Here is a 25493-nt window from a genome sequence, read left to right on the forward strand (position 1 = left end):
GGCCATCATTTTCCAAACCGAAACCTGCTGCTTTCGGTGTTCGGGCATTCACTTTCGCAAACAAACGACCACCGATGTTGGGTGGTGCGTGTGTCTGGATATCACCATTTCACAGCCGGGGGAAAGCATGCTGCTGGGTTACTGGGGGCGAAATCCAAACCGAACTGCAGCCAAAGAACTGGGATATCGACGACGTAGACTAGCTAGCTACATAGCAGCCGGAATTGGCACGCTTTAAACATTTATAATCGATTACAACGCTCGCAACGCCGAGAGTGGAGTAGAGAAGGGATGCCTGATATTCGATGGGTGGTTTCGGTTTCGATAGACCCAAACTTGTACCGTTTCCGAATGCGGAGTCTTGTTCTATCGTCTACGCCAAAATGGATGAAGAAGGGATAGGATCCAGTAGATGGTTTTAGGGCGTAACGGATGAGCGAAAGCGAAATTGCGTTGATCAATCGTGCCGCTTGTTTAACTGTGTTTACTTATTAACGTTTTCTTAAGAGCGGACGTAGCCAGTAATTTAGATAATAAATATAGAAATGAAACATAAATCAATTTCTCTTGCTGTTGTATGCTCGCTTCATACCGTTTTTTATCTAAATAATTTCATAAATCTCAAATGAAAAGAAATACTACCAAATAAATATGCATTTCTGTCACATAGATAAAGCAATTGAGGAAAGCTAAGCAGTTAAAAGGAAAACAATATGATACTCTCCTCCCACATTTCATCTCGAGTGCCAAAAATAGCTAACGTATGTCCATAAATTGGGTTTCATCTGCGACTAAACACGAACCTGGTGGCTATACCATTTTATTGCAAACCATTCACAATACGACGCGATCCCCCAAGTGAAGTGATACTGTTTGGCTATTTTCTTCATTATACGGTCATTTACTACATCATTTGAACACGGACCAACTTTCTACTGCGCAATGCCGGCTCGCGCTCCCGACTGAATGAATGCTGCTTCCCCCTTTTTTTTTCGTTTCGGCTTTTTGGCTCCACCAACGAGCATCGTGGAGCCTTGAAGTATGTTGGGCAAAAGGTGCATTTAATTTTAAAGATCACTTTGTTTTCTCGAACCAAACCTGATCGCACTTCGACTTCGGCGGTTAATGCTCGGCACAAAATGCTACCCATCAGGCGGCTGATGATCATTTTCCTCACATTAGCGGTGGCGGGTGTGACAGCTAGGGATAGGGGAATGATGCGGTCCTCTCCTCCCTCAATAAAGACATAAAACAATTCCGCTTGGTTCGGTTTCAACTCTCACCAGTCTAGTGAGCGAGTGCGCGCGCGAACTCCGACTTCGACCTCTTCTTTCCAACCAATCCAAGGTTGAAAATTGGCCACGGTCAAGTTCAAGCTGTATGTATGCTGTTACCCACGAGATGACCCAACGCGAGGAAGGTGGACAGGTGTTGGGCGGTAGCGACGTGTGCGATCACCATCACGGAGCCACGCGTTCAAGGTTGCGAATCGTCCGTAGCGATGCGTGCCCACAAAAGAGCGCATTAAGAGGAGTTGAAATTGTGTCTAGCTAGTGCGTTTTTTGTTTGGCCTGGAATGAAACAATCCCTGGCCACGCCATACAAGATAAGCTTTGCATAAATTAGCCACTTGCTTGATACCATAATTCTGTAGAGTACCGGTTTTTCTTTTTACAAATTGATTCATTTTTCGGCACAAAAGGGTTCGTTGCTGTTGCTGTCGGGCAAGTCTTTCCCGTTCGCGTTAGAAATTTGTCTTTTTCAACCTGCAAAGACACGCGTGTTTGATCGCTTTGATGTGGCTTCCCGTTTTCTTTTTCTTTTTGCTACCCCAAAAAAAAGACGTATAATTGCATAAAACGGTGCTGATGTGCGTTCGGTTCGTTTGCGTTCGCCGAGCTGCTGCTGCTGCTGTTTCTATTTGAGTTGGCGAAAAGCAGTGAAGTAAGGTAAATAATTAGCACCGGCCACTGGTATTTGGGTCAGATGATGGTGGTATTCCGTGCTGTTTCTTTTTTATTCTTCTTCCTTTTTTGTCACTATGTAGTGCTGCCGCTCAGTTCCATCTCAGTCACACGGACGAATCAATGTTTGGCAGCCAAATCTATTGTGTTCCCAACTTGCTCCACGATTGCTTCCCGATAGTGGACTTGTTTAGTGTACCGTTATCTAAATTGCTTTACCGCCGATTTTGTCACGTTTTGTGATACAATTTTATGATGGGTTTTGGAATTTGGGTTTTTTTTTTGCCAAGGTTGTGTTTCGATTCGCGCGTTGTTTTTGTTGGCACTGTGCTGACGGACTTATTTGGTAGACAGGGGACAGGGCTCCGGTCCTGCCGTGTGAAGACCTGCGCAGCTATTGCATCTGCCAACTGACTACCCTAAAAACCCCCTGTGCAATTATTTCAAAGTTATCTAAGAAATTATTAAAAAAAAAACTCTCAAGAATAATCCAAAAATAGTTGTGAATATGTTCGAATTTGGCAAAGCTAAAATCAAAAATATTCAAGATTTTTCGGAATCTAGTAACAAAATGTAAATTGATTGTATCTTGATCGTTTTCATATAATTTACTAGCTTAATTAATCGTTTTTATTATAATTATATTGTTAAAATAATTATTATAAGTAAAATAATTGTAAGTATAGCTGTTTAAATGCTTCCTTAAAGCAATTGGCCCAGGAGCCGTATGGCCGACTCTCTCGAAATAAAGAAATGCTTCCTAAACATGTACATAGCTAAACATTGACACTATAAAACGCTAAAGCACTATAAAATTGATGAAATATAGAATTCTTGCCACTTTGGTTTAGCTTTTACATTTATTTAATCCGTCCGCTGCACATCTCGCTGCTGTTTATCGGAAGCGCCGTTAAGCATGTACCCGTCCTAGCATCTCGGTGTTGTTATTAACATAGAAAACGATCGCAACGCCAACAGCACACCTCCCAGACGATACCGTTAAATGTATCCTCCTCTCTCTGAACGCCACAATCCACGAGATCGCGCTTCGCTGGCTGGGTTTAGCTGAACTGACCGCCGGAAACCGGGTGTGTATGGTACGGTACCGGTTTTGTTCCCCAACATTGGTGGCTCTCGTTCAACGCTGAATGGCCCTTCAAATGTATGAAGCCCTGTTAAAAGTAACAGACGCGTACACTTCGCGAGATAAATAAATGTGTTCATTTGCAAACACAATTCACACCAGCCGTGTCCGGACAACGCAGTTCGTGGGGCAAATTTTGTGCAACCGGATGCCCAACAATGACCTCCTTTGGTGGGTATCTCTTTAGGGGAATGAAGGAATGAATGTCTTTTGATTATGTCGCTCCGAATATCCATCCAAAGAATTTGCCGTGCCGTGCGCTAACGACACCAACGCACAAACACCTATTTTAGCACATGACAAAATGACACAATTTAAAGCACAGCATCCCTATTCTGAATGAAGGCTAGTTCAACCTTCCAGTCCTCTGCATCCAGATCCGGATTTGGTAGGAGTGATAGAGGATTTTGTCACTGACCCAAATATTGAGTGAGATATTTTCTTCATTTCCCGCACGCGCTCGCTCCATTCATTCTTGGCCGGAGATGTATTTTGTTGTTGTGTCTTTTGCCCTCCCACCCATACCCTCCTCGCCCCTTTTCTTTCTAGTCTTGGCATCACACGCCTTACTTATCATATGGTGTGGGTTTGGAAAGTTTTATGACATCCACGGGGAACAACATTTTGGAGAGTAAGAGAAAGAGAACCAAAAGATCTAAAGCTCCAAAGATGGCAGAAGGAATGAGTGTAAGAAAATGGGTCAAGCCAAACGGTGGGGGATTGTTGCGTCGCCCAGTGCACGGGAATGGGAAAGAACATGAAACATGTGGACGGGCAATGAAATGAAAGCCACCCCTAGCGAGCTGCAGGCGGGACGGGACACGGGAACTTCTTGAGATAAACGTTACTTCATACGCATCCCGTATGGACGGGCGCATGGTGCACGGCTGGATCTAGATGGCGTTAAGATCATTTCTCCTGAAAACCCAACCGCTACCCACCCAGGCAGAAGTGGAACAAAAGAACGGTTCCGTCTTCATTAGCATAGTGGCGTGCGGTGTTGCTATGATCGTTTTACAGGTGCGGTCATAAAACAAAAAATCTCGATCGGTCCAGCCGTTCTGACCCAATTCTGGAAAGGTGTGAGTGATAATGGGTTTTTTTGGGGTGTTGGAACGATTTAAGAGGAAGCGTCAAATTGATTTTAAATTTGGAAGAAATATCGAGGGAAGCTTAATTTGAGTGATGTGAAGCATTTTAGATTCCAGTATTGGATAAAAAACACGTTTAAGGTTATTTTGTGAACCCGTTATTAATGTGTTTATTATGCATTGAGCATATTTTTAAGCGAGATAAATTGCAAAGATTTCACAGGAGGAAATTAAACAACAAATCATAGTGTTTCGCCAAACATACTTATACTAAACGTCTGCGCAGAATTGAACGAATTTTCTCCAATACTCCATTCGTAGCATGGATCTGAAACGTTCATCTTTTGTTGTATTTTTGGCTTACGAGTGGCACTTGTTCTTCGTTTTTCTCACTGCAACCTGGGTGAATTTTCATTAGTGATGAGTGTCATACGACTCTTTTTACGGATCAACCACGGGTTACGGGTCGGTCCGAACCAACGAATCGAACTCGCATACGCTTTGCTGCACCGACTCAAACTCGTTGTGATTGGGAATACGACCCGAACCGCTCCGGGCAGCTTAAGGATGGCTCCGACTCGGCAGGCAGCCGACAATCGGCAGCCAGAGACGCAAAAGTGAACGTCCAGTATAACTAATTATGCTCAACTTGTGGAAAAGCACTTGAAGAATCAGAGGTACAAAAAATCTCGAGCAAACAGGCACACTGCGCTAGTCTAGGAGACTTGGATGCTGCTCACACCGAGCTTCGAACTCGTATGGGTGATTAAAATCAGGACGATTTCTGTGATAGCATCAATATCGATGACACATATAACTTTCTGAGCCATCCTATGTCATTCTCACAGCTATCATAGGTAAATTATTTCACCATTGCGTCATGTTCCAACAATGCGAGTGTCTGTATTCGTTAAACTGTTTCAATAACTACTGTACTGGGGACTTGGAAATGGAAAATCTCCCACTGACCAGATCTTCACCATACGGCAAATCTTGGAGAAGATGGCTGAACAGCAGTTGAACACGTACCATCTCTTCATAGATTTCAAGGCCTCATATGATAGCATAGCCAGGGCAAAACTCTACGAGGCCATGAGCTCTTTTGAAATCCCTGCCAAACTGATCAGGCTTGTTAGAATGACGATGACCAACGTCACATGCCAGGTGAAGGTGGATGGAAAACTCTCAGGGTCCTTTGCTACCACCAAAGGCCTGCGTCAGGGAGATGGGCTGGGACGATAGAGAGGGCCATCCGTGACTCGGAGGTCGAGACTTCGGGAACCATCTTCTATAAGTCAACCCAGATCATGGCATACGCTGATGATATGGACATCATTGGTCTGCGGCTCTCTCAGGTAGCAGTGGCCTACCAAAGGATCGAGCAGTCGGCAGAAAACCTCGGGTTGCAGATTAACGAGGCAAAGACCAAATTGATGGTGGCACCATCAGCGGCCCTACTAAGAAATCCGTAACTACGTGGGGGTGATGTACGGATAGGTGATTGCAAATTTGAAGTCGTCCAAAAATTCACCTATCTCGGGTCAAAAGTCAACATCGAAAACAGCATAGAGTCGGAGTTGCGCGCTAGGATGCTGGCGGGCAGCCGGTCATTCTACAGCCTGAGGAAACATCTCACCTCAAAAAAGCTGTCGCGACGGTCGAAGCTGGGACTGTATTGTACCTTTATAGTCCCAGTACTCACATACATACGCCTCTGAGACTTGGACCCAGTCCAAAACAGACGAAGCCCTCTTAGCCGCGTTCGAGAGGAAGATGCTCAGAAGGATCGTCGGCCTAGTATGTGTGGAAGGACAATGTAGGAGCCGCTACAACGACGATTACAGTGATTACAATTCTACATAAAAAATTATCCACTTCTCACATTACTATTTCGGCTTGGCAATTTTGGAAGGAATTTCCCTTGAGCGGCTTACTTTATGACGAGTGTAATCTTTAACGATGTAACGATTTCGAACAGATTTCTTAAAGTATTACTTTCTTTTTCATCGTACATATGTTATATCAATTGAATCAAAGATTAAACGTCTCTCCACTAATTTATTGATCCCAGCTTCTTCAGCTGAGTAGATTAATGCTATATCAATGCTCTACAGACTTGAAACCTTGTTGTCTACTTTATGGTTAAGCATTATATCGAAATTATCTCTCACCTGTAATCAGCAAACGGTAGATACATCCAACGTATTAAATATCCTACTCGACAGCAGCTCCCCCTAAAGCCAATCAACTGATACTTATCGAATAAAAACCAATCAAACGTAAAGAAAGCAAAAGGAAACAGTGTTGAGTATTGTTTTCCCTTTCAACAAAACTGCATCTCAGCGTACCTTACACCAACAAATTGCAGGATGAAAAAAATAAATAACAGTATAGACCTTATGCCATGTTTTCTCTTTCGATGGGCAGATTCCACCCGCGGCGGCGCTCACTATCACTGACTGTGGCACCTTTCCCAATTTTTCCCATCGATCGGTGTCAACTTTCTTTCCTATAATAACTGGCGGATAAGGGATTGTGTCGGCTTGTCGAAAGTTATGTTTTTTTTTGTGTTGTTCGTGCAGCTTTGTTTGCGGAAGCCGGCGGGTGTAGAATTATGCACCGACATCCCATTTGCATATGCAACTCGCGCAGTGCATGGCAAATGATGGCGTGCCGAGAGCGCGCGCGAGAGAGAGAGAATTCTCGCACAAATTTCCTGATCAAATGCAACGACAACGGCACAAGCAATACACCACATCACATACCCACGTTAACAATCAACCGCGAGGTTAATCTTGTGATTGTTTCTTGATGATTTCTTGTGTTCGCGAGCTAACAGCTTAATGGCCACCTACGGCAGCGAGCAACGTCCACTGCGAACGGTGCAAACGATGCAAAGAGCATGCTACATATCGAGGTCAGGCTCATCGAGTGTGGCGTGTGTGTGGTGGTGAAGAGATTGCAGAAAACTGTTTTCCACCCAACACCCGAGGGATCTAGCAGCTGTGTGTATGGGTAGGTGAGGGAAAGCGTGCCTATCTGGCCCGAGAGTGGAATTTCCATTGAAATTGAAAACCATTCCAAGCTGGTGGATAAAGGAGCCAACAGATGTGTTTAGCACCCTTTGCTGCTCGAGGTGAAAAACGATCCTCGGTGCTTCCGATCATATCCATAAGCCAGCCGGCAAATGTAAGAGAAAATCGATCGAGTATGGCACACGGGTGTGGTGGGGGTCGTTCGATGCTACCGGTTCAGTGTGTTTTGCTGCTTCTTCCGGAACAAAACTTTTACCCTGACGGTGCACAATTCCCATTGTGCAGCTGGGTATAGGATGCACTTGCTGTTGGTGACATACGCTTCGTGCTGGGAATTGGAACACGATGACTAGGAGTGCATGCCGGTGGTGAAGGTGCTGACTTATTGGCAAGACACCAATGGCGCTGATAGTTAAAAATGTTTTATGCTATCTAGCTTTTCGTGGGAGCGAATCAATGGGAAAATTCCTAGAAGTAAGAGAAAATAATTAAGTAATCGATGAAAAGAGGAGCTAGTATTCACAGTAGTGAGACTGTTATTGGAATTTACACCTCAAGAATTTATATTTGGCTAGAGAAATAGATACAACTTGCAGTAAAATTCAAGAAAAGTAAGCATTTAATTAATTTTTTCAAAAATATGTGTTTCAAGATTACAAAATTGTTGAGGAACTGTAATTATCCTTATCCTTATGACCTTTCATAATTATTTCTAGTCATTTAAAAAAAACGAAATAATGATTTGAAAAAATACTTTGAGTTTGCATTTTACTTAAATTTTCATCGCCGTCTTAAGTATTTTTTTCAAGTTAACCTTGTATTTGAAATATCTTTTGGCTGAAAATGGGATGATCATACATATAATATAAAAGCCTATTCGGTGGTAAGACTACAGCGGCCGCCCGATGGTGTAGGCGACATCGGCGCCTGTCTTCAAACGGCAGGACCGGGGTTCAATTCTCATCCGAACCGTCCCCCCGTAGTGAGGACTGACTCACCAACTACGTGGTATCGGCAGTCTAATAATAAGAAATCTGATGGCCAGCGTGATGGGAAAAACGAATTGAAAAAGCTCTTTTCGACGAAATTAATACAGTTCAAATGAGAAAAGTCTTCATACCTCGCTGGGCATTCAAAGACGGACACCTTATAATGTATTTGAAAAAAGCTATATTAATATTTAGTAGCATTTCCATGAGCATCTAATACAGCCTGCAATGTTTTCGGCATACTATGAGGCAATTTCAAACAAAAATTTGAATGTTATGCCATTCTTCGTTCGTACCATTTTCACCAATCTTTTCAAATTGGAAGGACTGAGTTTTACAACATTTTTTTTAGTTGGTACCAAACATGCTCTATTACGTTTAGGTCTGGTGACTGTGAAGGATTTGCTAACACTGATGGGCAGTTGTACAACAACCACATTCGTGTCGTCCATGCCTTATGCTTCGGGATCATTTTCCTGATAGAACATATCTGCAATACTCAATTGTTCAACACTTGGCTGAACATTTGCCTTAAAAATTTTGATGTAATGCGTAGCATCCATAATTCCACTTATAACATGTAACTTGCCAACTCCTTTTGATGGCATACAACCCCAAAGCATGACGGAGCCTCCACCGTGTTTTACTGTGTGAATGGTAAATTTGCCATTAAATTCTTCACCAGGTTTTCTCCACACGTTACGGCGACCATCAGAACCGTAGAGATTAATTTTTGTCTCGTCCGTAAATAGAACCTACCAAAAACAATAATAACATACATAATACAATGAAAACATAATAGGTTTGAAACTGGTAAGATCTGATTACCTTCGACCAAAATTCTAAATCTTTCTCCATATACTTTTTGGCAAACTCGAGCCGAAGCACTCTATTCTTTTTCCGATATACCTGTTTTTTTTATTTCCTTTCCGAAGACATTTTGTTTTCTTATATAACGGCGAAAGGTTGAAGAATCTATGCCTAATATTACGAATATCTCTGATGTTGTTTTTTTAATCCAACTGAGGTCAGGAAGGGAATGTTTCGAATTTGTCAAATAATGTGTCGTCCATCTCTATCATTAATTTTGCGTTTTGATTCGTTATTTGGTGTTTTATCCTCATTTTTGTATCTTTTTATTATGTCGTGGACTGTAGATTTGCTAATATTGGTGATTTAACTGATTTCTCTAACACTCTCCATGTAAGAAATTACAATTTTTCTAACTTCAACAGTTGTTTGCTTCGACATTGTTGAAAACGTACCTGTTCTACCAATCACTAAGTCGCTACTGAAAGAAGAGATGCGTTCTAGCTTGATCTTCGCTTAATTTGTTGATATCATACGAAAATTCCTAGTAAATCAAAGTGTCCGTCTTTGAATGCCCAGCGCGATATGAAGACTTTTCTCGTTTGCTATCCATTATTTTCGTAAAAAAGAGCTTTTTCAATTCGTTTTTTCACATCAGGAAATTTGGTTGACTTGACGTGTTACTGTGGTTGTTTTTGATATGGAAAATCTAGTGTATTTTCCAAACAATTCAAATATTTATTCAATGCATACGACCTCTTTTTCGACCATCACCTTTCCGATTCAGACTCCGTGATAATGTATGAAATATTTTAATATATCTAACTAATGCTAAACCATGTCGAGGGTAATGTGCTAGTATTAAGTATGTTGTGTAGGAAATACCTGACATCATTGCCTAATAAAATATTATTATTATTTCAACAAAATAAACACCACTCAAGGCTGCATATTAGTGGAAATAGCAGGAAAATCTATTACCCAGGCATTTGCTTTTCAATAAACTTCCATTGTTGTTGATGAGATTCTTCGGCGAACTCGTCGAACCCACCCTAATGAAGCCTTTTGTTTTGTTGCAGTGTTGAAGAGCATCGATCAACACGTTGCAATGTACTGAAACTTTCAATCAATATTCCGGGGGGTTGCCATTCTTCTCATCGGCAAACACCTCTGAACATTGCAGCCTCTCAACATAAAACACGATTTGCATATTTCTTCCAACGCACGAAGAACGATGGAAGAAGCAAATGGAAGAAGCTATAAATCGTCACGATCGCAAGCGCACTTCAAAAAAGCAATAAAGTGCAGTATAAAAACCACAGCCCAAAAAGACATAAAGTACTGCAGTTGTAAATCGACTAACAGAATGCAAACCGGGAATGACGTGTTTCCATTACTTCGGCTGGATGGAGGGAAAACACTTTAAATTACCGTATCGCGTGCACGTGCTCTCGAATTTGTAGTGGAAAAATCTCACTCAATTCAAGCGTTCCAGGTGGGAAATAAGACGCAGGACGGTTGTAGGGAAGAAAAACGTTTCATTGGCCTCAAAAAAAAAAAAGCTGCGCACACACGCTCTGTACCATTGGATCACGATCGTTAGGTTAGAGCTGAGACAGTTTTATCGCCTAATTAAGGGCAATACGTTTGGGGGGGCAGCATAATGATCAACTCTTTTACCGGTTAAAGCAGGACCACGGTGCTGCACGTTGGTAGCAGTGTTTGAAAAGTGGATGTGCTCACCTTCAGAAACCACATTATTAGGGAAAGTAATTGAGCAATTAGTGTGTTTTGTCGAAGCTTTGTCGAAGTTGTGATAGCGATCGGGTGCATGTGTTTGTTAATGTGTTGGATAAAACCACGAGCTATGCGACCTTTTTCAGCCTAAGTGTTTGAGAGGAAACAAATTTGATAGAATAGAGAATGATAATTGTAAAGGATTTTTTTTGTAATTTTCTTACATTCTATAACATTTTAACTTTCAAAAAAACATATCATTTTAATTTTACGGATGGTTTCCAATTTTTGCCGTACTTGTGAAGCGATGTTGAAGCATATTAATGCCAAATATTCTCTACATTTATTCTGTATTGAATGAATCGGGCTATGAGAGTGACATCTTCAATTTAAATACAATTTTTTATATGCGTTGACGGTTATAATAAAGTACAAAATATGAAAAAAATCATACCTTTCATTTAAAAAAATGGCAGAGAGCTAAACACGTTTCTTCAAGTGATTCAAAAATATATCTACGTTAAAAAGGTCATTTTAAACAAACTTGTGTTTTGTAAAGAATTTTAAAATCCATTCAATTTTCGAAATAAAAATGTTTTCCGCAGGTATTCTTGTATTTTTATTACATCGAGGAAATTTTCTTGTGATAAAAAGGTCCTTAAGTATTATTTATTATTCGTTTTATTTATTTTTTTATAACATGTTACTAGAAAATTAATTTTAGCTTGCCGAACGCCAAAATTATCATACAGGAACTGTATGATATAAGATTTGGTTGAATCATCTAATTTTTTTATTTTTTTAATATTTGCTAATTATTTCTGATTTACGTTTTACAATTCCAAGCATTTTCAGCCTATTTTACGCTTTTTACATTATTTTTTTTATCGTTTTTCATTAATTATTTATGTACTTTTTCTCAATTTATTTCTGAAAATTGCGTTTAATTTATCCAACCAACTTATTGTAAGTTAAGCTCAAAGTAACTTAGTAAAATTAAATTTCGAGGCTTTTTTTCTATTATCTTTTTCAATGAAAAAAACCATACACACAGATAAGAAAAGGTTTTTCGTGTATAGAAAAATAATCATTGCCGTACAATTTTTTTGAATGTACTTTACTAATTTTTTACATTTATACGCACTTAAAAAGGATAACTATTTTCAGCTTACAGGCACTTAAGTTGTTGCTAGCCAAAATGAAACTTAGAAACCTTAACATAAATCCAAACCAAAGAAAACAAATAATCGTGTTCAACAACCTGCGCCCGGCCACGATCATATCAAACAAAGCTTAACCAAAGCTTAACCTTACCAAATGATTCATCATTTTAGTTTATATCTTTAATGCTGAATAATTGATTTATTTTATTATTAAGTGTAAACACTTAATTAAACATATGAGACTGATGAAAATAAACAATATTCATTATTAGAAATTTATTCGAATTTCATGCATGTATTTTCAAACTGAAAGCTTTTATTTAATACTGATAAATCAAATCATAACATAAGTTGCTTCCAAACAAACAGCCGATAGGAAAGACCCGTTCGTTCCTCCATTCTTCCAAGCATAGCAGCGAACCAAATCAAATCATATACTGTTATCGGTAATAATAAACTGATTAATGATATGCTGCTTCATTATCCGCGCCCAGTCGTAATGATACCGATCGCCAGGTGTGAATCATTTACATTTTGCATCCATCATATTCTTCCATCGTCCATACTTTAGCCTGAGAAGGAGAGTTCGTATGGCGAACGCACGAATTCAGTTTGCCCGAAATTGCGGATGATTCGGCGTTGCAAATTATTATGGCATCCGGCGGAAGATAGGCGATGGAACAGATAAGGCGAAGACATTATCGCTGCAGAACAATGGAGGAAGCGAATTAATGGGGCAACGTAAGACTCTTCCACCACACGCAAGCATTATTGGGCGCCTCGTTCCTCTCACGAGATCGCACGTAAGGCGATCACGAGGGTTCTTAACCTATTTTTGATACAAGAAATCCGAAAACAGAGAAAGACAAAACGGGTTTCTCTGCAAGCTGGTACCATGAAGCGGTCTAGCGCTACAGACGGATAAGAAGCACACACTAATCGAGTCCAGCTGGTCGGGTGGAGAAGGTGTTGAATCGGTTACTAATTTCCCGCCCGGTTAAAAAAACGGGGTTTCCCTTCGAGTCGAGAAGGGAACGATTTTTACAGCATTGTTTTGGGTAATTGTACAAAATGATGGCCTGCTTTTATCGCGTCCCAAAACGATGCTCTCGTGTCGAAGTCATCGTCAGCATCATTATGTTGTGGATCCGAAACTGCGGTCGAGTGGAGACGGGAAATTCAATGGGGAACTCCCATTTTGACCTACATGAATGGTTGCCCACCTCCACCACCATTCGCGAAGGGATCTGAAACGAAGCCTTTGTCCCTTTCATTCACCGGGGAATCGAAAATAGTGGCCAACGGTAGTGGATACATTTTTGCAGCATGTTCGCACTGCGTTGGTCCCATTTCTAGCGAATCCATCCCTTAGAAATACGGTACGAGCAATATGAGGCCACATATTAGGCTCGTCTGGGCCAGCCCTAGGCTGGCTGCTCTCCCTCAGCTGTAACCGTTCTGTCTGGCACGCAGTTCCGGTTCGGCTTCGTGGCGGGGCGGCGTTGTTGAGCTCGGGTGGGAATGTTGGAGATGATGAGGTTACTTAAGGTTTAGGGATGAATGCACTTCTCCCGCTTTTCCTGCTTCCCGAGGGCCACTACTAGCATGGAGCTAATTAACCACGTGTGAATTAGCGCATGGTGGGGCCCCAATTTCATGGGCGCAATTTGCGTGAGTGCACCTGAAGGACTAATGAGGGAAATGGGAATTAAATATTTTTTTTTTTCGGAGAGCTTCCCCATGAGGGTCTGTAACCTTTTTTAGTTGTGGAAAACGGGAACATGTTACCAACACATTGAGCATCTGTTTTTTTGTTTGTGATTTTGATGATGATTTTGGATCTAATTTTTATTAATCAACTCCTTCTCTCTGTTGCTGCTCTTTTTGCTTCGTTTCCAGTTGATTACGCTACTGCTTCTACCCACATACGGTCCACAGTTCGCTCACAGCACCGCCTCAGCCCGAGCGCACACCCTCTGGTCGGATGGACCGACGGGACGGGATGGGACGAGCGTGGAAAAGTGTTCACCCAGCGGTAGCCTCAAGTACCTGTCCGGCGATGCGCTCACCGACAGCCCCAACTGCCTAGGACCGAACAATGCACCGTATCCGGCGAATCTGGTGGCGCGAACGTTTTCCAACTGGACGCCCGGGGGTTCGTCGCGTCGCGGCCGTATGAGTCAGCTGCCGACGCTTGATCCGAAGCTGACGCAACGTGCCCTGCTGCAGGCTTACGGTGATGCGAATGAGGCGGCCACGCTCGAGAGCGCTCGCACGAGATACAGTAAGTAGAATATTTCATGTTGTCTCAGCTGAGTATTGATTAGAAAGTAGAATTGTCCGATAAGGTTGCAATGTTTTAAAAAAAATTTGGATTATTTTCTAATTATTTCACTTTTATATTTGTATTTACTGTAAAGTTTGGAGGAAAACTTTTTTGTGATAAATATTCGTATCTTCCGTACGGAAGTATTCCGTAAAGAATGGACTTTTAGTGTTGGTTGTGGTATCAGCAAAATACATTTTACAATGACGATATTTTCCTTCTTCTCTTTCTGCTTGGTTTAACGACAGTTAGGGCGTTTCAGTGATATAATGGTTTCCTGGCCTTGTGGATACCAAGTAGAAGGATAATCAATCCGCACAACGGGAGAACATTCTTGATGGGATTTCAATTCGGACCCTGCCGTGTGAGGACAAGTGCCTCGGCTACTGGACCTATGAGTTTTATGACCAATTTAACCAGGTTGTGTAGCTAATTAGACTTTCAAGTCTCTCTAGAAAAGTCATCTACATGGGCAGAGGATAAATGATGGATAGGAATGAAGCTGCTGATCTACAATATTATTCAAGGTCTGCATTATTATGAGGAGTTCTCTGAAATTGCTTCACTCTAGTCAAATATCTCTTTTGGAGTGCAAGAGGACAGGATTATTAAATGTAGTCAATGGCCTGGTTTAATAGTAAGTGGAGTGAGCGGCTACGAGGAAGCCCCGAACTGGTAAGAGGCCCCGAATCCACAAGAACTTTCCCCCCGGTCAATAAATTCAATGTCATAGGGGCCTTAGGGCGCCTCCAAGGAGCTAAATTCGCCGCTGCATGTAGCGATCGATTCGCTTGCTCATATCTCAGTTATTATGTTGGTAATTTAATATTTGAACGCTGAACATCCATTTTTTTTAATGAGTCATGCAAAATATCGCTCGGTCTTTTGACTAGCTATGATTTGATGGTACAATACAGTGAGTGAGGTTGAATGATTCATTTCAACGTTTCTAAGTTCGTGTTTACCGATTTGTCCTTCGTTCCTACCATCGAATGGGTTAATAGTCTTGTTGGTGATATCACGTACTTGGACAGTTAGCTCTCATTCGGGATTTGAACCCGGATTCTGTCGTTTTCTTTGCCTAAACAAATCCATCCTCAACCCTTCTCAAGGCATCAATTTTTTGAAGGACCAAGGGTTTAGGCTTTTGATGCACTAAATCACTCAGCAGGCACAAAATCGCCAAGAAAGCGTACAGCTGTTATTCCACTTCATGCTTAATTGTTAGGTGACATTTGAGGCCACAAAACTGTAGCTGAAGGCTGTTTGGCAAAGTGAATTATCTAGCAGATACGAAAACTAAAGCAGATAAATTCTAAATCCACAGTATACCGGCATCAGACGACTCTTGATTGCTATTTTTTACGTGTTCAAGTCATTTGGATGGTTTAATCATGTTTTTCCATTGTTTTTTTATAAATATTCTCATTTGAACCCGAAACGAATGAAGAAGACGTAAAGAGGAATTGAATGGAAAATAACCCTGTTTTTCAAGAAAATGGTTTAAATTGCGTTAAATTTCCAATCGATCAAAACGAGAAATTTGCCGAACCAAGTAACTGATCACTTCTCGTTTAAAGATCACATTAAGACAAGCTTCTTGAGTAAAATGTTTTATTTGTTTGTTTTGAAATGTGTTTTCCTGTTTGAAGTCTGAACAACTATCATGTAAAAGTGCATAAACAATCACCTTGGCGGAAAAACAAACCGCTTGAGTGAGTGAGTGAGTAGTGAAACCTTTGGCTATTTCCTCTACCAACAAAACGGTCCAGTTTCACTGTGGAATTTTTCATCGAAAACCCAAACCATTCACAACCAAAAAAAAAAGCAATCTTTGCTAAAAACAATTCAATTTAGAAATTTACCGTATCACTCAAGTGTAGATGCGGCCCAACTAACGCACCGGTTAAATGAGTGTAACACACTCGATATGCGTGAGGCCACTTTTCCACTCGCCACATCAGTGTAGCGACATGGTGAATAAAATTGAAAGCAAACGCGAAGTACGCGGGAGAAGGAGAGAGAAAGAACGAGGCGAAAAATCGGTGCCAACCAAACCCCAGGAAAGCAATTCCACCTCCCCTTAGTACCGTATCGGTAAATCGCCACAATTTATCGCACGCACCGTAGTAACCACTCCAAACAGGGGTTGTTGTGCCGCCAAAGCCGGAAGCCGGAAAAAAACAACCTCACACGCCGCCCGCACACCATAACGAGAGCTGGACGAGCTCCGAGAACTGGGCGAATGGAACACGATGGACCGAACCAACCGAAACCAACAGGAAAAAAAAACAGGGGCATAATAACAACAACACTTCACTTTCTTCCCGTCATGGCCGCTGGGAAAAAGCGAAACTAACGGACAACCGTTTTCACAGTTCTTGCCTGCCGCCTCTAGCCTCTCACTCACCCGCCTACCCTTCACGCAAAGATAGTTTGCGGAAGATACACGGAAGAAAGTGTCGAAAGTGTCAACCCTTTTTCGTTTCAGGTTCAGGGCCACATGGGAAGGAACCGCTCTTCACCGCCACTAGCGTCACTAACCTCACTGACGGGTCACAGTGGAAATGAGCATTTTGTCTCTCGCTCTCCCCAGCTCCCCTGGTTTTGTGGTGCCTGGGAAGATACACTGACCCGTGTCGTGATCGAAAGGTTTTCGCAAAAACGGTCCGGGGACCTTGTGGGCATTCGTTTTCGTTTCACTGTTGCGGACGGGAAAACAAAAAAAAAAACATTTGCCCACAGCGCCGAAACAATGGAGGAGGGTCATCAATGTGGGAAAGTTCGAATTGTTTCGGTGGCACAGGTATGGCACGATTTTGCTTTGCGCCTTGCTTGCAGCGGCCGTCATCAGCAATCACAATGGTGATGAGTGTGAAATGGCTTGAATTTTCGCTGTATGATTTAAATTAAATAGATGAGATGCGTAAAAATGACGGGATTGCCTGAATTTGTCTCACGATATTCGAATGTCCATTCCAAAGGCTTCCAGTAAATGTCTCAAATCAAAGTGGGGCATCTAAATGCAATTCTTTTTATTATTTCCCTCCGGTTAATCATTCATTTTCATCTCCCGAAGTACTTCGTCATGATTCTTGATTAATGAAAAAGGTTATTTTTGGAAGAAAAAATTGGTTAATTTGTAGAAAACGTTCACTCTCACTCACTCATGTCGCATCTTCTCAATCGGATCTTCTCATGTCAGATCTTCTTCGCAATCGCATCTTCTGCAAAAAATCCTAAAGTAATTATTAAACATTTAAACAAAGCTCTAGAAAAATATGCCCAATACTGTACCAAATGGAAACTGAAAACAAATAGCTGAAAATCTAAGGCAATCTTTTTCACAAGGAAAATTTGTACGAGGAAACTACCACAAAGCGAACTGTTAATAAGTCAGTGGAATATTCCTTGGAAAACAAACATAAAATACTTTGACAAACGGGTTACTTTTAAAACAAATATTGAAAAAATCCTAGTAAGAACGAACAAATTGATTAAAAGTATGAACCCTTTTCTTAATCGCAGATCAAAATTGAATTTAAAAAAGAAATTACTTGTATACAAGACATTTTTTCGACCAGTACTAACGTATGCAGTCCCAGCTTGGAAGAGCATAGCATTCTCACATGAAAATGATCATAAATGTTCCTCCTTGGTTCAATACTAGAGAGCTTCACAGAATTACAAACAAAGCCACAATTGAAGAATTTATTCAGAAAGTCTTCCAGAACTATCACAACAGCTGCCCACTAAGTAATTTAAGAAAATTGATCCAGTTAGCAATTTAACCCATGCTGGCTTGAATTTAGGTTAATTTATCCTTTTATTTATCCTTTATTTTCGTTTTTATTTATCATAGTGTTAGGGTTAGGTTAAATTTAAAATAAAATATTTTTTCGTTGGTTTTTTATGTAAATTTTTCCCATATTGATAATATTAAACCACAATCGATAGCAAAAATAAAAAAAAAAAACAGCAATCGCTAACCAGAAAGAGTCAGCAAAGAAAGCAAACGGTGCAAAGCAAACCCATTGTTAACGAACAAAAATTTGTTAAACAGCGCTATAAATATGAAGTCCAAAATAAACTTCTACCACTACTACTAATTCTTCAAGCTTAAATTGCTTCTAAGCATAAAGTTGCAATATAAAAACTAGACAATCTTTCGACAGCATTTTAAATTAAACTACAGCAGATAACTCGATCTTCTCGGTCTTCAAACGGCAGGGCCGGAGTTCAAATCCCATCCGGACCGTCCATCCGTGGTGAGGACTGACTAACCTCACTACGTGATATTCATAAGTCAGGCAATACAGCCAGGCTGTGCTTACAAAAATATAATTCGAAGGATTAATTTTTGCTCCAAAAAGCCAAGAAGCATTCTACAAAAATGGTATTATTTGGGACTGAATAATGCCTTACGCAATTGCCTGACATATTGGCCATAAATGCCTTTAAATGGCGCTTTGCTCTGACGTTTAACGAGCAGTTGGTACACCCTCTTGAATACATAATGAATGGAATAAAGTCCTTCGAAATGGGTCTACTCGTGAATGGCGCATATATAGCAATTTTTCACATGGAATGTCACCGACATGGGTAACAGTGTCCGTCTTCATCTTGTGCTGCATTATTCTTGACACTTTAACATTAGATTATAAAGCTTTAATTTTCTTGCAATTTTCTGTATCATTCGCATGGTCCTACAACACTGTTTGGTGGCCAGGATCTGTCGTCTCTTTTGGGGGTTTTCGTCTTTACTTAGCAGATGTAACCCGATTGTTCAGGATATGTTTCATTAGGATCAGGATTTTTTTTTAGTTAAGAGAACTTTCATATTTGATAGTTCGAGTTTCCAATTGCAGCTCCTGTTTTTTTTTGCCACGGCAGCTCCTTTTCTTCTTGACTTTACGATTTATTAGATCTCGGCGACCATCGAATGTTTTAAAAGATTTGTTGATAAATACCACACAACCCACCAGCTACAAACTTTCATCCGAACAACGCTCGATGCTGTACTTGCTGGTGCACAACAAGGTTCCACACGGACTGCTGCTCGACAGGATGAATCGGGCTCCTTCAGCCTGTTCATACTGCTCCCGGACAGAGACTCTGGAGCACAAGTTTGCCCTGTGCTCCAGGGTGTCTAGTGCTTGGAGCACACTGATGCAGGCTATGGAAGCCATTGTCCCAAACCACAACCTCAACTTCCCTTCCCTCCTCTTACCTATTTTAAGTCACATTAGCATAAGTAAGAGGATTCCTATCCTACGTTTGTTTGCAAACTACATCATCCACATTGTTGGAAACAACAATGCTGTGATTGATGAAAATATCCTTAAGTGTTCTTTGTAAAACCTGTACGTCGTCCCTACATGTACCCCACTTTTCTTTTGTTAGCTAGTTTTTAAGTTGTTTTAAATAAACAATGTTTTAAAAAAAAAAAAATTGTATAGTCAGTTCTTACTACGATTTCAACCCCGAAACTGACTGCCTTTTACCTCTACCAATAGACTGTCCCTACTAGTGTCCATGAAGCTGTTCAAAAAAACATATTAATAAAATTCGTTTATATTAGTTTTATCGGGGCGTCCCGGTTTTGGAGGCACCAGCGGTGTTAGTCTTCACACGGCAGGACCGGGGTTCAAATCCTAATCAGACCAATTCTCAGTAGCGAGGACTGCATATCCAACTACGTGGTATCGGCGAGTCTAGTAAGCAATTCGATTTGAGCCGGTGTGACCTTAAAAGGTCACTAAGCCTAGAAGAATATTAGTTAAAAGGGCTAAAGAGTAATATATGTAGGCCCTCAAGTTGCACGCAGCAAACTCACATGCAAGCTCCACAGTCGTTTGTGAACATGGCTGAGTAGGACATATTAAAAATATTAAAACTATTGTTTTATAAAATCCAAAAAAACTTATTTTAACTAGTTTTTATAAAGTTTTAGTAATTCAATCAACTTTCCACTCAAATCATGTTTAAATATTATTTTTTTCCGTATTTAAATTTTTAAGTTTAAGTTTAAATTTAAATAAAAAAATATGACTCACTATCGAATTTTTTCAATTACAGTATGAACTGTCTCGATTTAATGAAGAAATAAGTTAGTGAAATGTTTTTTAAATTATTCTTATACATAAGCTAGCTTTGCGACACAATAATTTCAAACAATAATTTCAAATAACTTTCCTCATTTCAATAATGATTTATTTAAAAAATATGTTTATGCCCTACGCATAATGGTCACAATCTACGGTGATTTTTCACACAAACTTGCATGAGATGCATCCCGTACAACATGAGAACCATTATTACTGTTTAGCCGTTAAAAGCGTGAAACATTTTACTAGCAGCAGACAGACAAACAGTACAATTTAAAGAATCATACTGACTTTAGTCATTATCTTAGCAAACTGTATATTTTACTCTATGAATAATATAAAACCTATTTTTTCCGTAACTGGAATGCCAAGAGCTTTGTTCTAAGATTCTTTTCAATCAAAAATGGAGTTAAAATCTAATGCCACTCTAATTCTACAGCAAAAAACTGCTTCTCAAGTATTAAGTAAATACACAAAGTAGCTCTATCGTTTAAAGTATTAACTGGCTAAGAAAATTAAACCAAAATATCAATGCTTCTTACATCTTACAAACTGCCTTGTGGCTAACTTGTACACTTCTCGTTACTTAGGTTTGGAATTGAAAGCCTCTTCCAAAGGAAAACAAAACAAACCAAGTACCAGCACACGAACCCGCCTAATACATTAGCATATTGTCGCATTAACATCTTACACCAAGCTGCGTCTGCTCACCGTCTTAAACCCTATTCTAAGTGCCCGTTCGTTCTTGGCGTTCAACCAGATCCAAAACAGTGGCACTGAAGACCGGGCCGATGCGCGTATAGTTACTGTTACTTCGGGGCAATGCACGGATATCGCGTGTAACGGTTTTAGGGAACGTAAAGTGGGTCTGACGACACCCGTCAGAACGTCCAGCATTGACGGTGACGGCGATGATGATGATGCTGGTGAATGCTGGAAGAGATGATGGTGGTCTCTGACGGGACTGATGATGCATTCCAAATTTCCACCATGTCATCCAACGCTGCGTTCTTCGTTCGACGCGCAGCTAAACAACCTGTGCGCTCAGCCGTCCATCGTAGCTTTTCCTCGACGTCTCATTCTTTGATTGAAGGTGATGAGTTCTATTTGACGGTACGGCGGTGCTTGATGAACCATGAAATAAAAAGGCATTTTCCGTCGTTGGGGAATTATACTTTTTTCTGAAAATGAACGTTTTACTTCCGCGTTCTGAACTGCATTGATTGAAAGTTAGCAACCTGTTGTAAATATTTTGCAATACAATCTCATTTAATTTCTATGCCTCAGTAAATCGACTCTTGTTTGAATCTTCTTGAATCTTGAATTTTGAAAAAAAATCTTTACTCTTTCATTTTTAAAATCTGATAATAAGGACTTGATTCATGAAAAATCTTTTTATTTGCATCTTGGTATAACATTCAGATTCACAATATATTTTTTAAGTTATATTTTTGAAGACCTTTTATCGCATCTCGTCTGAATCGCTAGGGTCTCAAGATTTGGCCAGATTTCAGATAGAAATAATCCAGATTGAAAAAATTAATTTAAAGTAATTACTATAAACCGAGATAGGACGATAAATAAGATTCAAAATAGGCTCGAGTCCTAGCCATTTAGTATGTCAAACTTGTAAGGCTCACGGTTACGGGAGCTAAGAAAATCGTGATAACCTTCTCCACGAATATCCACGAGACTAATTTGAAAACAATTTTTATAAATCCGTAGCTAAAAGCAGTTGAGAAACTGTGTTTGACGTTTGATAAATTTATCATTTTTTCTCAGCTACGCTTAGTCTTGAGCCTATATTATATTTTCGAGATTATACTTCTCAAATTTGGCACGACTTACGACCATAAACCGATCCACGTAAAGCTAAGCATTGAATTCAAAACGATATCCTTGCGTCGTGTAGAATTATTCTAAGTATCGAATTTAAAATATATGTATTCTGCGTGAAGATTAGACTTGCTTGTCCTATCTCTACTTGTGTTGCCTTTCTGATTTTGAACAAGCAATCTAATGACTTACAAGACTTATCGATGCTTCGTAGTTAGATAGCCAGTACTCATTACGGGGAAAATATCCGGATGGGATCACTAGTCCTCGTGGGCGGCTTTAACCCCGTGGCCTCTCTTCGACTGCTCATTCCTCATAGTTCTAAACCCGCTACAGTTTAACGACCGAACTAACGATGATTTTAACGACCCCATATGCCTAAAAACCCTATTTCGGGCCTTGATCAGACCACTGTTGGAGTATGGATCAGTAATCTGGTGCCCAACCTCCAAGATTGGATAGTCGTTCACCAGATTTGCAATACGCACTTAATTCTCAGTGCCTAGTAGCTCGCCGATCCCTAGCTCAGTTCTCCTTTATCACTGAGGTTCTTTTCAATAGATGCTTCCGTCCTACACGCGGCGATTGCTCACGTCCTCCAATTTTCATACTTCCTCGCCGCTCAGCATTGGACAGTATGGATCCCCTTCTGCGCACGATCCGATCATTTAATTTCTCGTCCTATCTTTTTGATTCTCAAATGTTGCCCTCTTCATGTCCTCCCCTTCCCACTCTCTATTAAAATTAGTTAGGATTTTGATAAGATTAGACTATGGACTTAGCACGTAAGAGATTTTTGTGAGGCCTTAAAGCACACATACATGTTGGTCCTGCAGCATGCAGACCAGTGCCGTTATTGCTCTCACACGGGGCTGCCCACGAATGCCATGTCAACTGCCCAAAATGAGTTGACTCTTAGATTCTAAGCTATCGAAGTTCAGTCATACCAGACGAACGATACCAAAATTCCAGTCACAAAGCGTTTATTCTCCAAGATTTACCTCTGTAGGAATTTTAGAAGTTATTTATTGCTAAATCTATTTTTAATGGGAAATTCGGTATCACACTGTTTCGATGAGTAGTTTCGAATATTTCAGCGATCAAGATACTGAACCTGTCTGGCTGGTGACTCCTGCAAATCATATTCCTATTTAATGTATACAAAGAATCTACAATTGAATAGTATTTTATTATTATCCAAGTATATAGTGTACAGTTGAGCTAATGAAAATCTCAATAATCGTTTCATGCAAAGTTTATTAAACGAAGAACCTACCAAATCCGCTTAAACACTACCTCGTCCAAAATCTAAAGTAGTTAGGCACCTTTTATGGATACGAAGACACATTAGCACTTCAATGTCATCCACGCTCATTATTTAGTATGCTGAAGGTACCCCTTGAGATCGTTTGAAGCACCCGAAACATAAACGATTGCCCCGGAAGCATTCAACTACGCACGCACACAACTCACCAAAATGTCGTCCAAAATCTAATCCAAATCTTCCACATTTTTTCCGTCTTTAAAGGTCGCTCGCTGGATAGTAGCCAGTGCCGGGATACACCGTCCCGCCTCTGCAAAACCCGCTACAACACTACCGCACCCATGTACGGTGTCAGCCTAACTTCCGGCCAGCCGGTCACGATTGTGCAGAAGTTCCCCGATCTGCTGCAGCAGGTCGTCTTCGAGGTGTGCGAGTAAGTATTTTCGTATTCTACTTTCCCATCGGAGTGTTGGAATTTTTTATCAAACCGTTTGCCCACAACTCCACAATAAGACTTCAGTGGAGAAACCTGAGGCCACAAATCAAACGATTGTAGCGCTCCTCTATAGCGCGCTTCACGAATTGCAAACCCATCGTGCGATAAATAAATTCGATTCGAGAGGATTCTCCAACTCTGGCGAGTGCAGCGCGCTTGGTCGATCGAAAGTTTGCCGCCATTGACGCTTTTGCTGTGTGCCATTATTTATGCAAACAGCGACGTGAGCCATTTTCCACTGTGCTCGGTCACACATGGGGGGCACACGAATTTCGCTACCCTTCGTTCGCCTCCGCTTTCGCGCACTGCCGTGTAGCGCGGCCTTCGAAATTGCGATTTATTTGCTTTAGTTTAGTTTGTGGCCACCGATCGTACATATATTATTTTCCTACACAGTTTGTCGATCTTCGCATCCTGTCCCGTACTCTGCGGTAGGAAAGTTTAACTTTTACTCGACGCCCCACATTGCCGGCACCGACGACCGATAAGGATGGGCAAAGCATTAACATCACCACCATCCTCCACTAAACCTGTGCTTGTGAGTGCGATATTAACATATCGCTCGGTGGAATTTAATCGCGTCCAGCGCTGGCAGCGATTGGCCTTTAAACTTGACCGATTTTCTCTTTCGTGCAGAGAAAGTCGCCAAAGTCGACTACTTTGGACTCTTACTTTACCCGTCCGCCGACCCGTTTTTGGTCGTCGGGCTCGGCGTCGGTTTGAATGTAGAATTAGCAAATGAAAAGCAAAAGCTAACCCAAATGTCCCAATCCTTTCTACTGTCCTATCCAACTCCAACCAACAGATCTTCCGAGTGTGATGTCGTGCGAGGCGAATGCACACAAACCTACGTACCGTACCTGTTTCTGGTGATCCCGCTCGGACCGGTAACGCTCACCGGACAGGACTACGTGCTGGTGGAGAGTGGCTGCGTCTGCAAGCCGAAGTACGCGACCGAAAAGCCGCGAGAAACCGGTGGCAACTTTATCCCGTAGATCACCGCGGTACGATCATCCACACCCCGATCGTATGGACAGAGCGACATCGAAATCATTTGAAAGAATAGACAAATAAAATCGTTCTGGGATGGGCATTTGGAGGAAATGTGATTGTTTGAAGCACGTTCGACCGAGAACGAGACGATGTATGAGTTAATGCTACCTGGGCTTGGAACAAAAAATGAGCGGGCCCAACACCGGCTGTTAACACCGTGGGACATTACTACTAAATAGGCATTTTGACATTAAATTATTTGACACTTTTCTTCTGCTTTCCTGCAACTCCCACTTCACTCTTTCGACCGGATAGCCGGCGCCGGTCGTTCAGGGTCATACGTGTAGCTAGAGGGTCCCGACACTGATCGCAATACAACGCATGTAAGGTGCGGAGTTATCGGTAGTTCTTACGACGACTATCATCAACGCGACGGAATAGGAATAGGTTACGAAACAACAAAAAGGCAACAAAAAAAAAAACACTGACCGTGTTTGTGTGTGTGAGGGCGCATTTAGTATACTTTTTGTAAATACAA

The 25493-nt window shown here is 41.1% G+C and overlaps 2 protein-coding genes across 2 annotated transcripts in view; both read left to right on the forward strand.

The window, feature by feature from the left end:
* The window catches only part of LOC126562833 (uncharacterized), a 30859-nt gene extending 5902 nt beyond the window's left edge, over positions 1 to 24957 (forward strand). The window contains exons 2-4 of the mRNA XM_050219422.1: positions 13833 to 14217; positions 23731 to 23899; positions 24768 to 24957. Of these exons, the coding sequence (XP_050075379.1) occupies positions 13833 to 14217; positions 23731 to 23899; positions 24768 to 24957 (744 nt within the window). The remainder of the gene's footprint in view (positions 1 to 13832; positions 14218 to 23730; positions 23900 to 24767) is intronic.
* LOC126562633 (calcium-binding protein E63-1) overlaps positions 1 to 25493 on the forward strand; it is a 219496-nt gene that overhangs the window by 121644 nt on the left and 72359 nt on the right. The window lies entirely within an intron of this gene.

Source organism: Anopheles maculipalpis, chromosome 3RL (genome assembly GCF_943734695.1).
Source record: "Anopheles maculipalpis chromosome 3RL, idAnoMacuDA_375_x, whole genome shotgun sequence".
NCBI lineage: Eukaryota > Metazoa > Arthropoda > Insecta > Diptera > Culicidae > Anopheles > Anopheles maculipalpis.